Source organism: Aethalodelphis obliquidens, unplaced genomic scaffold (assembly GCF_003676395.1).
Source record: "Aethalodelphis obliquidens isolate GAN/ISIS:26980383/991018 unplaced genomic scaffold, ASM367639v1 scaffold25, whole genome shotgun sequence".
NCBI lineage: Eukaryota > Metazoa > Chordata > Mammalia > Artiodactyla > Delphinidae > Aethalodelphis > Aethalodelphis obliquidens.
This window is the reverse complement of record NW_020837969.1, coordinates 13,707,840-13,731,180: the sequence shown is the minus strand read 5'-3', so window position 1 is coordinate 13,731,180 and position 23,341 is coordinate 13,707,840. Positions and strand designations below refer to the sequence as shown.

At 37.9% G+C, this 23,341-nt stretch overlaps 1 protein-coding gene across 4 annotated transcripts in view; it reads left to right on the top strand.

Moving 5' to 3' along the window:
- The window catches only part of SORBS2 (sorbin and SH3 domain containing 2), a 320,131-nt gene that overhangs the window by 287,291 nt on the left and 9,499 nt on the right, over nucleotides 1-23,341 (top strand). For all 4 annotated transcript variants that reach the window (XM_027122655.1, XM_027122654.1, XM_027122656.1 and 1 more), the window contains 5 exons: nucleotides 1,475-1,563; nucleotides 2,933-2,979; nucleotides 7,147-7,261; nucleotides 7,347-7,475; nucleotides 8,835-9,038. In XM_027122655.1, the coding sequence (XP_026978456.1) occupies nucleotides 1,475-1,563; nucleotides 2,933-2,979; nucleotides 7,147-7,261; nucleotides 7,347-7,475; nucleotides 8,835-9,038 (584 nt within the window). The remainder of the gene's footprint in view (nucleotides 1-1,474; nucleotides 1,564-2,932; nucleotides 2,980-7,146; nucleotides 7,262-7,346; nucleotides 7,476-8,834; nucleotides 9,039-23,341) is intronic.

Here is a 23,341-nt window from a genome sequence, read left to right as displayed (position 1 = left end):
TTAACACGGCATAAACCTAGGTGATATTGTAAATACTGTTTTACAGTGGAGGAAATCAATACCCAAAGAGGACAAGAAATCTGACCAAAGTCACACAGACAGTAGGTAGCAGAAACAAGATTCAAACTCATGTAATTCAGAATTTGTAGCATAGAATATAATCTCTATAGGCAAAAAAGAGACATAATTCAGATGTCATATTAATGTACTATATATAGCCCAATTGTTAGTTACCATTGCACACATTTGTTTATCTTATTAGTATTTATCTTTGCTTTCATTTATACTATATGACATGCTTCAAAAACGGTAAATTCAAATTTTCTAAATCAATGCCAACAATCTGAAATTTTCACTGATTGAGACATGTCATAACCTAATGTTTTAGTAAATTAGCTACTTTTCCAGTTATTCAATATCCGTTACATTTCCACATATAATGCATGCGATATAAGATACCATTAATAGATACTTGCAATCATTATTTTATAATGTAATTAACCATGTATATTTTGTTTTAAGGTGAACAAAAACAATGCAATAGTTCATAAGTAATTTGGCAACCAATGCAACACATTCTGTTTAGAAATTTTTATCCCTTTGTTTATTGGAATAGATATTCACTTTCTAATAAGATAGTTGAGCACAAAGGAAGGCAATAGGTAACAGCCTTTTAAGCCTTAAGCTTTAAGATGCCATCTTCAGACTCAATAAGTAATTAAAAACAGAGAGAGGGCTTCCCTGGTGGCGCGATGGTTGAGAGTCCGCCTGCCGATGCAGGGGACACGGGTTCGTGCCCCGGTCCGGGAAGATCCCACATGCCGCGTAGTGGCTGGGCCCGTGAGCCGTGGCCGCTGAGCCTGTGCGTCCGGAGCCTGTGCTCCGCAACGGGAGAGGCCACAACAGTGAGAGGCCCGCGTACCGCAAAAAAATTAAAAAAATAAAAACAGAGAGAAAGAGGGAAGAGAATGGCCATGACATAGTTCTGTCATCATCATACTTTATTTTTCTCTCTTTTTCATTACTATGTTCTTAAATTAAGTCGTTGCTACCTTCTCCATCTTCTCCAGGCCCTATCATAGTAATTATAAACTGGTGGCAAAAAGAATAGAAATAGAAAGTATTAAATCTTTGAAGTGAACAATCCCTGTAACTGCAAATTGTCTATACCAGGTGCTACAGTATAATTATATCAGCAATGTTACAATTATATTTATATTTATGATTATAATACTTCTGCCATCTTGTATTGCAGAAAAAGGAAAAAATGGGAGAATATCCATTTTTCCTCTTAAAATGCTCTGTTTTTGTCTTATATCACAACTTTACAATTACCCATGAGTTTTAGACCCATGTGTTCCATTGCAGTGTCTCTCCAAATGTGAAGGGTAAATAGTTGCCACCAGGAAAAATGGCTAAACAAGTCTGCCTTTGGTTAAGTGGAATCTCACTCTGGCCCTGTCCTTTCCAATAGACCGTGAGTCCCCTAGAAGTTACACATCCACGCTGACCGATTTGGGGAGAAGTGTACCAAGGGAAAGAAGAGGAACTCCAGAAAAAGAGGTAGTCTTTTTAGTATCATTTGAGTCTTTTTCACCAATATACTTGATAAAGCACTTGCCAGCTGAAGTTACCTCCAAAACCAGTAAAGAACCCAGATTAAAAACACAAAAGTGATGGCAGAGAAACTAGAAACAGTTTTCCCTGGAGCCTGAGCAAAGGACTTGAAGCCAGCTGCATTCTGACCCTAGCAGCAGGTCTCCCCCAGTTGTAATCCAGTTTGACAGTGACTCTCTGAATCTTGACCTGACACCCATAAATTAAAGAGTCTTGAGCTGAGCCGCCCCTTGGAGGAAGAAGGTTTCCCCTGTACAAATTTCTGGCCCAGTGATGTAGGGGACAGCCCTAGGTCAGCCGTGCTGCCAATCAATACAAATTCCATAGAAACAATTTTTGCTGGCCTGCTTTTGTTAGAGAGGATCCCTGAAAAAAAAAAAAAACACTGCCCCTGAGAACCACCCACCTACTGGCTCTTGTCCATGGTCCTGAGCCAGGGCTGGAGGTCTGGCTTGTACTTTCTTGGAGCCATGAAGGTTTGATAGAAACTGAAGGCTGGTCTTGGACTGGCAGGCACTCTAGAAAGTTCTCTACAGGTGTCTGACATAGTCCAGGGCCTGTGGACCCCCAAAGAAGTCAGAAATGATCCAGGTTGCCCAAAGTTCACCAGAGTCACAGGGAAAGAGAGTGAGGTGAGGGGATTATTGGAATCAGAGAGGAAGTAGCTACAGGTGGCCCAGGCAGATCTGTGGGCCCCGAAGCTTGAGTGTGGGCACGAGTCACATCGTATCATGACTCAAAGATGAGCAGCTGGTTTACTGTGTGCTGAGGAATTCCTGAACTCTCCAGGGAATATAAAGTGACCAGCCTATACTTTTGGCCACTAACGAGCCTCTCAGTGATAAGTGGGCTAATATTTCTTTGCTACTATGTCAATTAGTATTTAGTAAAAGGGGTAATGACTTCCCTCATGTCTTTTTCCAGTCCTTTTATTATGATTCAGAAGTTGTGTCAATACTTAGGACATACAGCAATTGACCTCCCACAATTATCCCAGGAAAAGCCAAAATTATACCTAGGACTGAATCCTCTGCAGGCATTTTAGTCCCCTTTTATGGCATTCTTTTACCTTAGTTCCTAAGATGAAATATGATATTCAATAGTTAGGGTGAATAAGTCATCTGTTACATTCCTGTTGTAGTTTAAATATCTAAATAAAGAACTAATTGATTTATTTATAAATTGCATAAATGATTTAAATTGTATATGTTTAATCATTCCTTGAGGTTTCATTTCTCTTTAATTCATGTGAAACTGCTTTTTTATAGGAAATCCATAATTTTAAGTTAGCGCTAACCATTTCCTTCATTTTCAGAAATTGCCTGCAAAAGCTGTTTACGATTTTAAGGCTCAGACATCCAAGTAAGTAAGATAAGTGTTCATCATATGATTTAAGTTGACTTTAAATACATTAATAATACTTTGAAAGACAAATATTGCACTGGGATGTGTTACAAATAAGACCTAATTCCCAATTCAGCAATCTACTCTAATTAAATGGTTCCTTCTGAATTGACTGGGATGTGGGTAATTTTATTTTCATTTTGAGTTTAGTTGAGAAACATTGAGTTTTAAATTACACCAAACACGTTAGAGCACAATGAGTTCAAAAGGATAGGAAAAAAAAAACGAAATTAAGGATCGTTGTTTCTACAATTTTCATGTGGAGAGTGAAGTAAAAATAAATTGTTGGGGGAGTAACACTTAACTGGAGAATTTTATATCATTTATTTATCCAACTATATTAAGGATAGCTTGTGGTTAAAGACTAGAATTGTTTATGAAGATTCCTGCAGTAAAATCTCCATTTCTCAATACTCAGAGCTTAGAGACTCTGAGCACAGTTCTATCCTGTGGTCTTTTGATGTTGGTGTTTTCATACTCCTGTCTCGTAATTTTTTTACCTTTTTTTTTTTTTAGGAATTTGTTCATCAGGTGAGCATAGGGTTGGGGAAGGCTAGTACTAAGCACATAAGGAGGCTTAAATAGGAGTGAGTTTTCCAGCTCTGTTATGGCCCATGTCACAGACCTTACTTAAGAAACTTTGGTCTCCATTAGAATTCAAGATATTGCCATTAAATTATACCGTGCTGTTTAGCTGAATATATATACAATAACCAAAGCATTTATTCATAAAAATGCATATTATATGAATTAATAGTTAAAGAATCTATCTCTGACAGAAGACACAAAAAATAAAATCACTCAGAATTTGGGAATTAAATTAACTAAATAAGAAAATTCTCTTTAGAAGTGAAGATGTCAAATATGGCTTAAATCTGGGGTTAAAAAGAATCCTGAAGGGAAGCTTACAATTTTTTTTGATGAGATAAGTAACATCTGCTCTGTTTCTACTACACTATGGTCCTAGCTACTGTTCTTTGGATATGGTGTGATAATTTGTACAAGGCATGTCAGTTTTATAAAATAATGACATAAAACATGTAAATTTCATTTCTTCTTTGTGAAAATCGATCAAAAGTGTCCTTAGATGTATGAAGCCCTGAGAAATAACAGGGCATATAAAATATGCCCAGGGCTCACAGGCTTTTTGAGAAACCTTAATTAGAAACAGGCATTGAAAGAAAGATGAGGTACAGTGCAGAGGAGAGGTGTTTGTGGTGTTGACTCTGTCACTGGATTGCATTTGCTCCAAGTGCCCAGCCCCTCACCCTCCTCCAAGACCACATCCTCGCTGTGAACGTCTGACGTTGGCAAAGGTTCAGGGAAACCCACTCTCCCACACGCTGCCCGTGGGAGTGTAAATGACACAGCTGTTCTGAAGGGCTGTTTGCACCATCCCACTTTCACAAAGGTCTTCCTCAACCAACGAAATCTAATTGTATTATAAGCCTCCAGAGAAGTGAACTGAACAATCACCCATGGAAACCATCCCATAATTTTAGTAAGAAAAAAAACTGTTTCCCCCATACCATCAATAAGTTTATCTGATTGCAGCTTAATCACATTCCTCTTGTTCTGTTCTCAGGAGATGTAAAGAGCGGTTGTCTGTCACCCCCAATGTAGTTATGTACCTGACACAAAAATCAAGGTTATGGATGACTCATGCAGCTTTAAAAAAAGGTTCACAGAGCTTCCCTGGTGGCGTAGTGGTTGAGAGTCCGCCTGCCAATGCAGGGTACATGGGCTCGTGCCCCCGGGAGGATCCCACATGCTGCAGAGCGGCTGGGCCCGTAAGCCATGGCCGCTGAGCCTGCGCGTCCGAAGCCTGTGCTCCGAAACGGGAGAGGCCACAACAGTGAGAGGCCCACGTACCTCAAAAAAAAAAAAAAAAGGTTCACACACCCAGAGGGCACTGAAAGTTTCAGGAGGACCAGCCACATTTTTAAGTCATTTCAATCATTAGCTAGATGTGAGGGTTAGCAGACATTTGGTCCTATCCAAAATGTCCATGAACATATTTGGCTCATGCCAAATTGTTCTGGACAGGACCAAATATCAAGGACCTTTTCATGTGGACCAAATGTCTCATGGACATTTTGGGCAGGACAAAATGTCCTGCAAGAGATGTGAGTGCTTTTTGTGCCTAACATCTTACAAACAAGAGACAGATATCTCTGTTTCGAATAATTATCTGTTTTAAAAGCTGTTTTTCTTTACCTAACACAAGAAAGTTTAATTTTCAAAAAGACAACTAAGTAACTCACCAAACATAATGTCTCAACTGTTAAGGAGGAAAACGAGATAAAATGCTATTCCCAAAGGTTGTCAGTGGCCACTGTTCAAAGGTGGTAGGCGCTGGTTGGAGCAAACTGGTCAAAATGGGACTCTTAGAAAGAAATTCTAGTTCTGAGATGAGACGAACATAATTTTGAAAACTGGAGGGTGAGACCACTGTTTTTTCTAGACGACTTCAAAAATTTAAATACAAGTCTTTACACATAGAAATCTTTTCACACTTAAAAAAATGTAAATAAGAGACAACTAATTATTTTTCTTTTAAGCTAAGCTTCCTACTCTCATTTCCAGAAATAAAACATACCTGGTATAAATAAAACAGTTGGTTTGTAAACATTAAACATTTGGGGTTTTATTTTCTACATTAGGCACTTGCATAAAAGAGGGAAGTACTCTATTTGAATGTCAGGCCCTGTGAATCTTGTTTGCTTTTAGGGTTACTGAAAATTTAACACAGATTCAATGTGAAAGTTTTAGCACTTCTAAATGGGTAATAATTCTTTTTACTATGCAACTTTTTTTCAATTAATTCTTTTAATCAACACAAAATATTCTACATCTGATATAAACCTCTCTCCATTATGTACTCTGCACACATAAATGATCCAACTCAAGATTCTGAACAAAGCAACGCAGAAGATTTGGGAGTGGGAAGGCAGATGTGTGTGAAAATGGGGCTCTTGGCAAAAGATCTGAAATAAGTACCCTCCAATGAGACATAATTGTGGAGGCAAAATAACACAGAGACACAATTACCTGGGGGATAAAGCCATAAAAACCTGAAGCAGTGAGGGTGAGAATTTAGGCGTGAATTATTTATGATGACTAATGTCTTTATAACTTAAAATTAAATACTCCAATTTATGTACTGTCTCCTTAGAAACAGCCCAAATGGAAAAGCATAGTTAGTTTCTTGAAAATATTTTTCTATTTAAAAAACAAAAGATATAAAGGCGGTTACAAGCCATCTGTGCATGTCTTTGCGCTTGAAACACGTTTATCTTTGTGACTATAGTTAATAATACTGTACTGTATCTAAGAGAGTAAATCTGAAAGGTTGTCATCAGAAGAAAAAAACATTGTAACATATGTGGTGACCAGCTGTTAGCTCAACTTACGGTGGTGGTCATTTTGCAATACATACAAATACTGAACCATTATGTTGTACACCTGAATCTAATATAATGTTACAGGTCAATTATACTCCACTTTTTAAAAATGTTTATCTTTGTGCCTCACTGAAAAATCAAAGTATAAAATCTTTTCTGTTTCACAAAATAAATTCATTAGCAAGATATTCTACTTAAATGCCTGTCAAGCAGCTTCAAGGATCCACAAATAAAATTTCTTCTCATGTTGGCACTTCTGTGCTAAGGCTAAATGATACTGGTTTCCTTATTGTAAGCTTTAACATATCAGAAGGAGACAGAAAGAGAGAGAGAGAAGTAAGTAACCAACTAGCTTCAGGACAAGTAAAAATCGCTGCGGAATGAATCCAGCCTTATGGCAAGCTTCCGGACTCCTCTACTCTAAACCAATGACTAGACAGCAAGTCTGTCCCCGCCTTTAAATTTCATATTAATCTGCCTGTGATTTAAATCAGATGTGATGTTTACATTTGTTCTTTTTGAAATCATTTCTAAAGTTACAATGTTTCAAAGGAATTCTAAAAATTTTCAAGGAAAATCCTCATCTAACTGGACTCAACAGATTTTTTTCAATATTGGAAGTATATTTCCCAGCCACATACAGATCTAGCGAGAATCTTGATGTTAAGAATAATCGCCATACATCCGGAAAAAAAAAAACATTCAAATGTATCTCTTCTAGGGAGCTGTCATTTAAGAAAGGAGATACTGTCTACATCCTCAGGAGAATTGATCAAAACTGGTATGAGGGAGAGCACCACGGGAGAGTGGGCATTTTCCCAATCTCATACGTGGAGGTAAGTCCCTTCCCCTTCCTCCTTACGTGGTTGCTGTTTCCAGGATTACCACAGGTCAAGCATAAGTAACTGTTCTCCTTCATAGAAACTCACACCTCCTGAAAAAGCACAGCCTGCCAGACCGCCTCCCCCTGCCCAGCCTGGAGAAATCGGAGAAGCTGTAGCCAAATACAATTTCAGCGCTGACACAAATGTGGAGCTATCGCTGAGAAAGGTAACCTGCTTTCTTCACTGGTGCATTTGAAAGGCTGTATATTTTCACAACTAAGTTAGGTCATCTTTTTCCTTAGACATTTTTGTGTCTCCCTCATTTTCCGCATAGAACTCCATCAGGCTGCCCTGAGTCACTGTTACCTGCCACTCCTATGTCCTTCCAGATGAGGTGCCTGTGGGATGCAAAGCTTCTCAGAGAGACTTTCCCTCTGTGGTTTAGCCTGGGAGGCTCCAAACTGTCTCCAAGAGGTGCCTCGGGCTAAATATCAGGAGCTGTACATGTGGAAACATCAAAAGAAAATAGCAGTTTAATACAGTTCAAAATCGTGTTCTTCTGCTGCGCCTTACTATTCAAAAATTATATCAAATTCAAAATTTAAACTGGGTCTTGTGGCATTGGCTTGATCCTGCAGCCAGCAGGAATAGTGACTGTAGAAAGTTCTATCATTGCAAAAGCCAGGGGGTTCATAAAAAATATTATTGGGCTTCCCTAGTGGCGCAGTGGTTGAGAGTCCGCCTGCCGATGCAGGGGACGCGGGTTCGTGCCCCGGTCCGGGAAGATCCCACATGCCGCGGAGCGGCTGGGCCCGTGAGCCATGGCCACTGAGCCTGCGCGTCCGGAGCCTGTGCTCCGCAACAGGAGAGGCCACAACAGTGAGAGGCCCGCGTACCGAAAAAATATATATATATATATTATTGACCGCTATGGCATGGCCACCCACCAATCAGAATGGATGCTGGTGCTACACCATCTTGATGCAGACCGGGTGGATGTCAGCCCTGGCCACAGCTATGCATAATCTAGGATGCTAGCTTTGCCCTGTCCTGTTAGCCTCACTCTTTGTTACAACTCAGAACATGTAGATAAAGAAGAAGAACATTGTGCTATCCAACTTCATCCCTTCCAGGGGTTGACTTCTAGAACCCATTTCAGATACACCATCACAGCAAGCTATAGTGCACTTTCTGAAGCTCTTCCTACATAGGTCATTCCCTTGAATCTGTCAGTGATCAGATGATGGTACTGTCATCGACACATTGCAGGTTAAACTACTGTGCTTTTTGAAATAACTTACACATGTCATTTCCCACAGTACCAATATGAACATGTATAAGGCCAAATGTCCTTAGGAAAGATTCTAATGTTGTGAATGGATGATTAAACCACATATATGTTGATAAGCCATAATTTGGGAGTAAGCTCTGAGGCTTTAGTTGCATTCTCATAACGAAAACAAAACACTGGAAGTATTAGGCTTTCCCAGATGGAAAACTATTGTTTATTAGAAAACATTGACAATTATAATTTTTATGTTATCACATCTCTATTTCTAATGCATTTTCCTAATATTCATTACAGGGAGATAGAATTATTCTTCTTAAAAGAGTTGATCAAAACTGGTATGAAGGTAAAATTCCAGGAACCAACAGACAAGGCATCTTCCCTGTTTCCTATGTAGAAGTCATCAAGAAGAATACAACCAAAGGTGCTGAGGATTACCCTGACCCTCCAATACCCCACAGCTATTCTAGTGATAGAATCCACAGCTTAAGTTCAAATAAGGTAAGAAAACATTCTAGCATATTAAGTATAATATTTGGGAGCTCAGAGTAACATACTCGGTACATGATTTTAGGACATTAGATTACAACATCATATCTATGGCAAAGCAAAAGATTTACATGTTATGTTTCTAAGTGCCAGGTCAAATCAATATAATTTAATTTTTCCTATGGGTGCTGGCATAAAGGTTTAAGCTACATAAAGGGAAACTACATAAAGAATCTACTATCTTAAGAGAAGCATTTTCTTTTAAAGGGCTAAGGCTAGGCATTTTATTTATTCTACTTTTCTTTGAAGACTGGGTTGCTGAGCAATTACTCTCAATCCTTTATCATTGGATAATGGAACAGTCTGGTACTTTCCAATTTTGTTTGATTGGTTATAAAATTTTCCAGAATCTTCTTTAGTACATTTACTTCACTAGCAGAGCTCAGCATTTAGAGCAACATCCTTCCTTCAGTAGTTCCTACTGCTAGTAAGAAAAGAATCTTCATCCATATCTTTGTCTTATCCACCATTCAGTCATCTTAAAAGAACTACCAGATAAATTTCAAAGCGACTGTACTTTCAAATAAAAGTTTATAAGAAAGAATAAGTGTGTATCTACAAAGGCTTATTTAAAATATAAGAAATTCTTACATGATGTCATAATATTGGCAATGTAATATTTTAGATCACAATGTTTTAATCTTTGCTGAGAATATGATTTAAACGTATTTTCAGTTTCCTAAGTTTTCTCTTAGAATACCAGATTTTACATTTTATAAATCGAGAAATGTACAAATTTCACTAATAACTAATTATTGTTTTATTCTCACTGCTGGGGAAAAATACGTTGAAAAGCTTACTTTCATAAATTTTGAAAAATATTTAATGGTTTTACCAACTGGTAATGTATACTATGATGTCACTGGCTAAGTGAAGGGAACTTCTCAGTAGTTTTGAACTGAATCATTTTCAGAAAAAGAACTGTAATGTACTTTTAAACCATGATACCCAAAATATACTAAACGTTAAATATCCTATTTTCTGACTGATATTTATAAATAGAGGAGGGAATTCATTGTGATTTATGAATCACTCTTGGACATACTCAAATCACATTTCTTGACATACTATCTTTATTTTAGGAGGGACTCAAATGTAAGTTGATGTTATTTCTGATATTTCTGCCTTTAATATAGTAGAATCCAATTCTAATGCTTTTGGAAGAAAAGATAATTATATGATGTTTGTATTATAGGTATATTTTTGTGATATAGGTATCTCGGGATACTTAATTTAACTTTCAGTAGAAGCAAGTCCACGGTAAGGCTAAGCACTTTGAACCCATTAACATGTATATTCGTGACTGTGGCGGTCATGGAGCTGGAGTAGTAGTAGCAGCAGGTAGTAATGGGATAGCAGTAGCCATGACGATAATGGAATTTAAAGACCTTTCCTCCTCAGCCACATAATGTTCCTAGCACTAAAGGTGCTATGTAGCCTTTAGTCTTGAATCTTCTGTAAGGATGCTCACAAATGTTTTGTGACATTTAATCTCATTTATCCCACCCCATGGTGACACGGCATCACATTTCTGTTTTTAAAAACTCTAACTAAATTCTATTAAAGCCCCATTCCTATCATAGGACAGAAGTCAAAAGTTAAGTGGAGAGTGCACTGTGCACTGATCCATACTAAGGCCCAAGGACCAAGAGTACTGAGTGCACCAGTGATGTGTCAGCCTAAACAGTCAACCAGCAAGTGCAGTCTTTCTTGAAGATTTTTTCTTTCCAAACCCAAATCATCGACCTGGAAAGAACCAAAGTAAAATGTCTTCCACCAGCCTCTCTCAAGGCCTTCATATGTGTAGCATATAGCATTCTTCCTAGTCCAAAAACAATACATAAATGTATTAGAATGTTTCTAGGCAACACTTCTAGAACAACTTTTAATGAATTTACATAAAAAATTCTGTTTTGTTCAATGTATCCAAAATATAGTGATAATATTGATATACAGAAGTATTTTTTTACTTCAGGAGATTAAGCTTCATAAATTAGACCTCCACTAGATTATATAAAATGTCCAGCTTTTGAAAAAAAGAATGGAAGTCCTAGCAGAAGTTTATTCCTGTTCGCATCATATGCTCCCTTTCTATGTCAACAGTTACTTTGGATTTTTTAAAACTTTGAAATAGCAGTTATGTAAGTTCAGTCTCGTTTTGATCATGGGTTTCTGTTCTTAAAAAATATCTCTCAGAACTTATTCATTTAGAAATGTGTTAACATATAATGATGTAAAAATATTTTATGCCGTATGTTATAATCACCTCACAAACCCAAGTGAGAAAATGATGAAGGTTCAAAAGATTTGGCACAGGAAGAAAGAACACTAAACAGATTCTGGGAATAAAAAAGGCTTCATTATTGGTTTTCATTCTACATTAACATTATTTCAGAGTCATTTACATTTAATCAATATCTGGAAACCTGCTTTGAAAGAAGTAGTCTAGTAAATTAAATCTCTAAAGATTTTGCTGTCTGTTCTTATAATCTCTATGACAGCTTTATCGTGTCATTTGACATTTAATAGACCTTTTCCAAATACTAGTATAAAGTATTCAGATAAATCTTTAATTAACATACTAATTATTTTATGTATTTAAATTCAAAAACTATAAGCAAATATAGACCATAGCATAAAATATTTTTTATATTCACCATCATACCTTTCTGCATTTCTCTGTCTCTGTGTTTTAATGCATTATTATTATTTTCATGTTTTTTTAACTTCATATATCCTGCTCGTTTCTAAGTTGGCTTCCAGCGAACCAGTCCCCCCTCCCTTGCACAAAGCTTCATGTGGCCCAGATAAAGGAGCTCTCCAGGGAATCACCCCGGGGTGGCTGTCCCTGACAGCCAAGTGTCCACTGGTAAAGCCTTTGGCCCCAACACTACCTCCTTTTCTGGACAACTTCTTGGACGAATTAGAGAAGCTTGGTGCTTTAGTTTTACCTGCTGACCAAGCCAAACCAAATACCCCAGAGGAGACCACCCTTGAAATTAAGGAGGACCCCTCTGTTGTCCTCCCATTGCCGCCAGCGTCTGCACCTGCCAAGCCACCCTCCTCGCTGCTACCTCTCCCCCGCCTGGGTGCGACCTCAGCTGCAGCCCAGCCCCCTGAGGCAGCGCCACTTCAGGATTCCAGAAAGACACCTCAAAACCATTTTGCAGATCTGACAACGAGAAAGGGTTCTGCAGGCCCTGAAAAAGTACCTGAGGTCCTAGGTGATAAGTTCGTGACCTCTGCACACGCTAGTGTGGGTCCCTTGCCCCTAACCCTCCCCGTCATTGGAGAAGAAGATGAGGAAATCTATGAGGGGGTCATGGCAGGTATCCGAAGAGGGCCGGAATCTCAAGAACCAGATGCCTTGTGGTGTGGCCACGATGGCACAGAGGTGACACCACTCCTGCACATAGAGGAGGAAGAAGAGAGGGAAGCTGACCGCTTAAAATTTCCAATAGCAATGCCCACAGACCCTAGGAGTCCTAAGGAAGACAGCGATGCAGCAAAACCCAGTGAAGAGGTACTCTAATTTTGCCTAATTCCTGAAGAACTAACCAGTCTTACTACGGTTAGCTAGTACAGCTAATCATATTAATAAACATCAATTTTGACACTGTCTGGGAAGGTTTCCATGCAAGAAACACAGCACTATATGAGGTAGGGGTGGAGGGATGGATAGAAACACACCAAATTTTAACAAGATGATGTAAATATGTGATATTATTCCATTATTTATTTATTACTATAAATCCATATTTAAAGATTTTTGTAATTTAAAGTCTTTCTAATTTTAATATTCATAATAATAGCTAATAGTTGAGCTCTTACTGAGTGTCAGGCAGCTTTCTAAGAATGCTACATCTTTACTTTTCAAAGCTCAGTAGGGTGGGTTATATTATTACTCCCACTTTCGGGATGAGGAAATTGCTACACAGAGAGATTAGTTCACCTCCAGGGTGAGAAAACTATACACCATATCTTTGTAGCAGTAGCAGTTTGAAAAAGAAGGGAAGAAAGAAAGAGAAAGAGAAAGAAAAGAAAACAAAAAAGAAAAATATACTGCAGTTCCTTTTCCACTCTTTCTGAAGAGGTAACTGCTTTAAGTTGGTGACAACCTAAGAGTTGAGTCCTACATATTCACCTTACAAACAAAGAACCTTGGGCAATAATTTTAATCAGTTAAGAGGGAAATGCTCTAAATCTTTAGCTTGTAAGCTTCTCTCTTTCAAAAAAGACAAAAACAAAACTTGATGTCTCAAATATTTAATCTGTGAATTAAAAAGCAAATATGATTACTGGCAAATATTGAAATTATGGAACAAAATTCATGATTCATATTATGCCACTAAGCAAGTCACTTTCCCCCATGGCTCCTCTATTTAGAAATCTTTAAAAATGAAAATCAGTTTTAAAACCCCATAATTTCCAATTGAGATCTTACCAATAACAAATGTAGAGGCATTTGGTCTATATGGGGTATTCTTGGGATTAAATAATGGTGAGTGCCCATTAGGCCACCGGACACCCACAAAACCCTGAGTCTTGGCTGTCCCCTAACCAGGTGAGAAAATGTCATCTGGACAAAGAAGGGAGCCATGTCTGCATTCGTATAAAATAAACACACTGCTTAGTAATAGAGATCATTCATTCATTGCAGTAAGTCAAACAGATTTCTAAGTCAATTACTTAAATAACTAATTTCCCCTTCAATTTAATCAAGTTTAAGATGTGGTTAGACATGTGGCTTGGTTCCCAGGAACTGCTACTGCCGGCTGCAGGCAGCACCCACAGCGTGGTGCTCAGGGGCTGAGTTTCACAGCCAGTTCCCACCATGCACGCACACGCACAGACAGAGGTCGTAACTTCCCTAGCTTTGCAGCAAACTGACTATAAATTGTGATCTACTTCACAAGCAAGTTACAAAGAGTCATTGCAGGGTTTTACGCTTTCTTCCTCAGTGTTTAGAAGGACCCATCCCACAAATTACGTTATACAACTGTAGATTATGGGGGTTCTTATCTCCAGCCGCTCATATCAGAAAAAAGTGAAACTGATCATAGCCACTGGGAATTTTGAATCAAATGCAGAAGAAAAAGTTAGTGCTTTCAAAGCAAGAATTTGTCATAAATGTCACACGCCCCAGGGTATTTGGTAACTTTAAAATTATTTAGGTGTGGGGGGTATTCTCTAAAAAGCATGTGACCTCATGCTGGACACAAGCATAATTGCACCTTGTCTTTCCTCAATATTTAAGCCATCTTCACTTTCTTCGGGAGATAGAACATCTACATCCTTTCCCAGCTGTCTGCTTTCCTCCCTTCCCTCTCATTCCTCCTTGGCCACTGCCTCTGACCTGGTCCCCACACTTTCTCAGCCTACCCAGCCCTACTCATCTCCGCTCCTCCCTAAATACTCTTATCAACAGGAGATAAGCTCACCAAAATTAAAGGTAACTGCATCTTGAGTGTGGTTTATTGCATGTTTTTCAATGAACTTAATTAATTAGATGTGCGTCTTTAGGTTGGTGCCATCTCACAAGATCTAAAAAGCCATTCGATATTGGTTGCTAACTTTTAACATCATTAGCATGGCCTCTGTCCAAAAATTTGAAAGATATATTTGCATAGCAGCTAGACTTAGATTGAGGAGAAGAACAAACTAAACTTCATACAAGAATAAAAAGCGATTATTAGATTTTTTTTTTAAGTTGAGGGTCAGCAGGAGAACCATCCCATTCAAAGGGGTCAGCTTTGTGCCTGTCACTCTCTGTCACTTCTTAGTGGGCTCATTGCCTCCCAAGTTCCCCAACCAATCAGCAGGTTCAGCAGAGCCTAAGGGCTGGATGATCTTTGGCACTGTCTTGAGCGTTGTTCTTCCACAAAATTGAAGTAAATTAATGAGGATGTGGAAAGGAGGCTTCTTTTGTAGCAGTTAACAAAGCATCCATCTCTGAGACTTGTTGGCTGGCTGGCAGCTCTGCTGGTATTTAACTCCCTCTTAGGACACCATGATAAAAGATTTTTAACAAAGTTAATGACTGGCCTTGGAAAGAGATGCAGTGACAACCACAGCATGAAATTAATCCATCTCAGAAAAGTTTTACTTCTATGTCCAGAATGATCCTGAAACCTTTTCCTTTAGACAAAAGGACTTCAAATAATGACTCAACCTCACACTCAATCTTCTCCACCTGAAATGAGAGCCTCTGCACATAAGTCAAAAAACAATACAAAACGAAGGCTCTGGTAGAGTCATGTTTTTGAACTAGGAAGCACCAACACCTGAGAAATGCCATTTATGCAATCTTCCAAACCCCCATCACCAAATCTATCCACCAAAATAGTCCAGCTACGTGAATTTTATCTTACGTAGAAAAGGAATCTTTGAAAAAAATGTAGTATATTTTAAAGACATACTGCTCTTTGCCCTTTGAGGTTTTTATCTTAGCTGGCAGGAAATAATTAGGAAATTTTTTAAATAATAATAATTCTTTAGAAAATGTCTGAGTCTAAGAATTTGCCTTTTTTTCTCTCTCTGTGGTTCTCTTTTAAGGCCAAAATATTTATTCCTTGCCTTTCCCTAACTTGTTCTTCAGCCTTTAAGCTCAGTCAATAAGTGGGCAAGTAACTTGAGAATCGGCCTTCTCAAATGTAGAGAGATGGAACACACCACTGTAGTGTCAAGGACAAAACCAGAACTTCAACAGGTTGATTCTCCTGCAAGAACCAAGCTCATCTCATACATTCTGTATGTTTCAGTTGTTCCCAGAATGGTATGAGAGAATGGAGATATTCACAGTAACCATGTTTTAAAAGAATACTTTAATAACCACATCAAATAACCAACTCCAGAAAAATGAAGTTTTTTCTCTTTTTTATCTCATATTTGAGAGCAAATGTTCATTTTAATCCCCCACCTTTTCTGAAAACCTTATAAATCTATTTTTTACTCATAGAAAGAATATAAGTTGACTGAAGTTATGCTTGTAAGTATACATACAAATTGCATCAACTACAAATTTTAGGCCATTATTATAGTTTAATCCACATCTGACACAGTAACAAATTGATGTGAATCCTTTAAGAAGGCTCCCTATTTCTCTCATTTCAAGAATGTTAGAAATTTTGCTCATTACAAAGAAGGAAAGTAACCTAGCACTAAAAGCAAAGAGAAAATAAAATTTTAATAATGCTTTAATAGGCATAGTATAGTATGCATGAAATCATTACAACAATGTTATCAACCCCTATCAGCCATTGTTTTACTTAACTCATGTTAATTTAATGCAATTTTGTTCTTTTAAAGTATTTTCTGAGATAATGTAATTCTGTCATATGGAATCCAAAATCTTCCATGGAAGTAAAAGTTACCACGACTTTATAGATGACGGAAGACTGAAATGTACATATAAATTATGAGTTTGATATATAAATCAGAATCCAATACTTTCTCTAGTCTTTGAGCATCTTTTAAATATTGGTTTTTCATAATACAAATTATTATAATCCTCAGCTTTGCTGTAAGCTGAGCTTCCAGTTCCATCTAAGAATATTCTGTAAAAGAGTCTTGCAGCAATGTGGACTCAAGCTGCAGTGGAAGCGCTTTGTGAACAGAGAGAAAGACTCTTTCTTGGGTTTCTTCCAAGAAACTCAGTTATTATGGTCCCAGAAGGAAGTCTACTCACCCTAAAGCCATCCCACTGGAAGGTAATCCCCTTGAGCACAGTTTCCAACATGAAGTTAAGCCCTGATTCTTCCTAATATGTTCAAATGATCTTTCCAGTTGTTTATCCACGTCATTCCAACAGCTACTTTTTTTTCTCTATGAGTCTTGATGTTTATAGAACCCTTGTATTAGTCAAGATTGGGGCAGCTGCAGTGCCAGAAGACTCAAAATAATTAGAGCTTAAACAAGGTAGAAATATATATTTCTTATGCATAAATGTAGGGTATCCAGGGTTGGTATGTGGCTATACAGTCATCAGGGATCCCAGGAGATTCCATTTTATTTTGGCACATCACCATGCTCAATGAAAAGCTTCCACTTCATGGTCCAAAGTGGCTGCAGCAGCTCCAGCAGTCCCTTTCTCATTCCAGCCAGCAGGAAGGAAAAAAGGGGAGGGAAGCTTATGTCTTCTTCCTTGAAGGGCATTTTCCAGAAACCGCACATATCCCATCTGTCAGAACTTACCACATAAGCACATCTAGATACAAGGAAGTTTGGAAAATAGACCTTATTAAGAATGGCCGTGTGCCTACCTAACATTTGGGATTCTGTTACTGGGATGACAAAGAAGAGAATGGATATTGGAGAACATGAAGCATTCTCTGCCACAAGCCTTAAAGAAAAATGCCTGATGCATTTCATCCCCAGAGACTGAAGATATGAGGTCAATCATTACTAATTATTATGAACTTTTTCCTAAATGAGAGTTGAGAAAAGCACATGCTTTTATTTAAAAGTCCATTAGTCCTGCTAAAGTTCCCATAAGCCAAATCAAATACCAGACAGTACATTGCTAGGTCTTGTCCATGAATGGACAGAAAATAAAACATACACACAAGAAAGGTTAGTTTACTCACTGTCATATTAAAAGTCTTACTTTGAAAGAACACCAAAATAGTCACAAGGTGCTTGGAGTTAGAACAATATTCTGTATTTAATTAAACAGTATTTCACAATTTCCCCCAGAAAAGCCTTTTTTTTTTTTTTTTTGGCCATGCTGCAAGGCTTGTGGGATCTTAGTTCCCCAACCAGGGTCTGAACTTGGGCCCTCGGCAGTGAAAGTGCAGAGTCCTAACCACTGGACCGCCAGGGAATTCCCCATATTTTCTTTGTATGTGTTTTATTAGAAAATTTACCTGTGACAAATGATTGACACTGTCTATGAAATTTGATGGATATGAAGCAAGATTTCCCTGGCTCTTACCTTGCATCTATTCAAATAAACACAAAGAAAACAGGTCAGATCTGAGAGTATCTTGAAACCAATTGTTAAGCATTCTATTAAAGACATAAATTTTCTTGTAAGTGTTCTTAGCCATCTACACTGCATTCAAACATCTTCCCTATACCAACTTCCCTCTATAAATCTCTCTCTGCTCTGCCTGTGAGTTCCCTAGTAAAGTAGCGACTGATGCCTGTGCTGTGAAAACTCTGGGCCGCCAGAAGAGCTGTCTGCAGACTGTTAACCCTTCCTGCTCTCCTCTCATTCGGGAGTTTGGCATGCTGTGTGTGCATGGAAAAAAAAAAAAACAGGAAAGCTCCTCTGAAGGCTGGGTAATGAAGATGAGAACTAATTAACTTCTTACGGCTTTTCCAGGCTGATTTAAAAAGCGATCTACTTGTCTTGGGTAAGCCTCCGCGTAGCCCAGTGATGTCCTGGAGATCCTGCAGTTCACCAGTCAGAGGGCTCAGCGGTTCCCACAGGGTAGGATCAGATGCCCCACCTTGAGCCAGGCACCCTGGCCACCCCTCTGCCGTCAGTGGGCTGGCTCTTCCTTAGTTGTCATTGCTGTGCTTTGCCAATGAAGTAGGGCTGAAGGTACCCTTGAAAGGAAATGACCTCTCTGATGATGATGAGCAGCTATGAAGTCAGATCAACACGAAAATCCTATCCTGAGTCTCTGGGCAATGAGCTTCTCCTTTATGTGTGTGCGTAAGCTTTCCAAAAGTGACAAAGACATGCCCCAATTCTCCTCTGTACAAATAAGGGTGTGGTATATGTTGTCTTCCACATCCATCTCGTGTAAATCACTGCTTTCCCATCACTAGTTCTAGTGCAAAGAATAAAGCTGCTGCCAATCATATACTGAACTCACACCCTTCCAGGGATGCTTGCTTCTGTGTCATTCAGTTTATGTGGATTTCTTTTAACCCATGGCCCTTGTTGTAAAATATCTTGTTGCTCTGCTGACATGTGCCGCATTTACTCCATGACCCTTTCAAGCCAACTCTGCTTCTCTGGACTCCAGGGGCTCCCAGTCTCTTGACAGCTCTGATTGAACTTAAAGGTCAGATTACTTTCCCTTTGACTACTTAGTTCTATGGCATCGACAGCCCTGGAAAATGAATGGATTCTAATTGGTACCATTAATACTGAGGACGGCAGCCGAGGAGTTTGAGAATTTTCATCTCTGCCTGAATCAGTCCTTTCCCATTTCTATTTTGATGGACCCTGGTTTAATCTTACATGCTCCATTACATGATTATGGTTCTGCAAGCTTCTAAGGACTTGATGACAGATTTCCTTTTCCGTTTTTAAGAAATGTAGATACTTCTCTGTAGTTAGGCCATTTTTGTGCTTTTTGCCTTGCCTAATAAGACCTGATTTTGTTTCTGAGGCAGAGATTTGTGTTGCCATAGAGAATGAGGAATGTTGATTGGGAGAGATTCTCACAGAAGGGCTTTCCAGAGCCAAAAAAGAAAACTTTTCCAAAATTAATATGGCCCATCCATAAATTCCCATGGGTCAATGAGATGGTATGCTTTGGGTCACCATAAGTTTTTTTCTTTGTCAGATTTTTACATTACGTACTTATATGTTCTATTATATGTGTTTGTGTGGAACACAAATATTCTATATTCTCTAGATTTAGGCAAAGTTGTGTTTCCACAATTTAAAAAATAATTTAAATATTTAAAATAATTGTATAAGGTAAGAAAGAAAAATACGCCTAGAAACATAAACATGGTACTGTTTGTTATTAAGAGAATTTCATCTAATTCTGGTTGGCAAGTACCACACCTAACATTTTCTGGGAAAAAAAAATAAGAACTCTAGAACTGCTAATAGCTCTTTCAAAGATTTTCCCACATTAGTATTTAAAGTAATGGTCAATCCTTACCTAAGAATTACCTAGTACTAGATATAGCTAATCCTCCAGATGCCTCTGCAGAAGCACAGGTAAGAAGGTAGGTTTAGGATAGACTGTGCCTTACTATCTCAGCTAGAAAAGTATATATTTTACTGATACCTAAGGTTCTAGGATATTTCAAACCAACTTTCTTATGAGCAGTGGCTTGTGATTGGTTCTGGCTTTGAAAATTAGCATGTGTTTAAAACCTGTCTCATTTGTATCTGCTTTTGACAACACTAAAAAACAGCTACACTAAAAGAGAAAAAAAAGATTGTTGCATTGCCAAGGAAAAAGCTAAATATTTAGGATTCTATAAAAACAGCATGTTTCATTGGGTTTTCTAATTTTTATTGTGCTCTTAAGACTCATTAAGGAAATATAAATATGACATAATTCTCGCTTAAAATTTCCAGCACAGTGACTGCAATCTGTTAACTTCAAAATCATCTTTTTAAACTCACAGCTCATATGAGCTTCTTGAATGTCACTCATGTATCTTCTATATTTATCACAAAACCGCTAAGAAGTTATGAGTAATAGAAATGCCTGAGCAGATAGTGAAAATACAAGTGAACACAGACCAAAAATACTGGTGGCTAAAGACTGATCCTTTCTCAAGAATTTAAAATGTGGGATAGGAAGAACATGGTCAGAAAAACAGATGAATATCTATTCCACATCGCTCTGTGGTCTTTAAAATATCCTTTCAAAATGAATCCAGGCTGAAGCAACTTGGTGAGAGCTGTCCAAAGGCAAAATAACTTTTAACATGTTGCTGCCATTACTCACCATTAGGTGGCAAAAGAGTGCAGATACCTCACAGGTCTTTGCCCCAGGGTTTGTGCCCAGTTACAAGGAAGGGGAAAGGCAAAAGACAACCTTCTACGACAATTTGTTTGGGTATCCATACAGAACATAAACACTTGCCTAAAGGAAAAAAATTAAGGTGTTGATTTTAAAAAGCCTGCGCTATCTATTCCATCATAGTAAGCTTTTATGCAATAAAGAGTGAGAGTCAGAATTGTAGTTCTGTTCCTTCTTGCTTATTTGTGATATTAAGAAATTATCTTTGGGTTTTGGTTTACTGATCTGAAAAATGAAGTTTAATTATTGTTTTAAAATTAATTGTTTTTACATGACTGAGACACTTGGGAATTAACCAAAGCCAGTTGTCATAGCTCTCTGACAACTGAATGAGTATCAGAGGAAATATATCTGTGGAAACGTGGATTCCTTTATGGATTCCCTGAGGGGGACAAGATCTAAACCATCAACTTGTCCACCTCCTTGATTTTAGAGATAAGGAAGCTGAGGTACATATCCAAGGTCATATAGTTAGTCATCGCCAACACTGGAAAGACACAAACATGCCCTCATAAGTATCTGTGCTGCTTATTCCTCTATTGACCAAAGACTATTTTGTAATATAAATTTATTTATTTAATTAATTTATTTATTTTTGGCTGCGTTGGGTCTTCGTTGCCGCGCACGGGCTTTCTCTAGTTGCGGCAAGTGGGGGCTACTCTTCCTTGCGGTGCGCAGGCTTCTCATTGCAGCGGCTTCTCTTGTTGCGGAGCACGGGCTCTAGGCGCGCGGGCTTCAGTAGTTGTGGCGCGTGGGCTCAGTAGTTGTGGCTCGCATGCTCTAGAGCGCAGGCTCAGTAGTTGTGGCACACGGGCTTAGTTGCTCCACAGCATGTGGGATCTTCCCGGACCAGGGATCAAACCTGTGTCCTCTGCATTGGCAGGTGGATTCTTAACCACTGCACCATTAGGGAAGTCCCAAAAGACTTTTAAAATAAATTATTTCAGTTGCTGTAACTGGTCATCTTTCCTTAAAACTGCCTCCTAGCTATCCATATTCACATGGAGATGATTCCTATCAAAAGTAACCTCAGAAAAGTTCTAAAAGTCACCATTATAATAGATACACAACTTCTCTGCTAATAAAAGCTGTGATAAATCCTAGCCTCAGTATGTGAACAGTATAGAAAACCAGTGATTCAGAAAAAACAAAACAGTGGGGGTAGATCCTTTTAAAGGATATGAAGGAAGTATTGAGAAAGATGAGTAAAAACAAGGATGTTACTGGCTGACACACCCAGGAACACAAGTTCTTAAGACTTAGAGGCCTGTAGAATTAAGGAAGCCACATACTTTTGGCAATAGCCCAATTTTCATAATTGCCACAGAGATGGTTCATTGAAATGATTTATGAGATGAGTTGAATTAAAGGAATTAAACCAGGGGAATTGTAATCACAATAACGGAAAGGTGCTATACGGATTTTATAAGTAGATTGTTTTACGTTAATGAACAGTTTAATCCTGAAAGTTGCATTCACATTTTAACGTAAGGGAGCAATGAAATTAGACCAGCCAGTTTTACCAAGCACTGGATGCCGTGATATCAAAGTGAAACTTCTACTCAACTCAAAAATATTAGAATGGCCTAAATATGTGGAAATAGGCATGCCATTTTTAGAGCACAATGAAATATATTTTACAAAAGATCTTCTCTTAAGACAAGAACAAATAATATTTCCTTATTTATAACTTTGTTGTGCACTGTAAACTGCTCTATGATTGTTTTTGTGAGAGAACCATTGCTATCTTGGTATGTGATTCAAAACATGGCATTTTCGATTTTTTTAATTGCGTTTTTAAATATAGTGTGTTTGAGTAACTAACACCAGCATTTTTAATATCGTGTGGCTTCAATGCATAATCTTTGGCCCGAAATTTTACTCCTGGAAATGTGTCCTAAGAGATAGTTCAAAACAAGAAAATAGTTCTTTGTATAAAAATTGTATGGTATTGTTATTTATGATAGTGAAAAGGGCGAGATCAATCTGAACTTCAAAAACAAAAGAGAGAGAGAAATGGTTAAGACAACCAAAAAAGATATAGACAGATATGTGAGGGAATAATATTCTGCAGTGATTTAAAATGAAAAGGAAGACTGAGAAAAGGAGACTGGAAATAATTACAAAATATTAATAGCAATTGATATATACAAATCTTATTTCTGCATAAAACAATATATATAAGATATATATGACATACATCATATATATATGACTGGATGAGAACTTGTAGAAAGGTAATAGGGTATAGGCTTATGAATGACTTATTTTACCTCTTCATACATTTAAACTGATTTCAATAATATGTTGAATTAAATGACCTTAAAAATGGCTGGAAAATGGTTTAGTCTTAATCATTCTTAAAATAGTATATGTTATAATCCTAATAATAGATACATTGTTAGTTATTTTATGTTGATTTATAGGGTAAGTATTATACTCTTAAGTCATACATGTGTCTGATAATTTTTATCCACTCTTTAATCTTATGCTTATATATTCCATGCACAGACTGTTGAGTGAAATTTC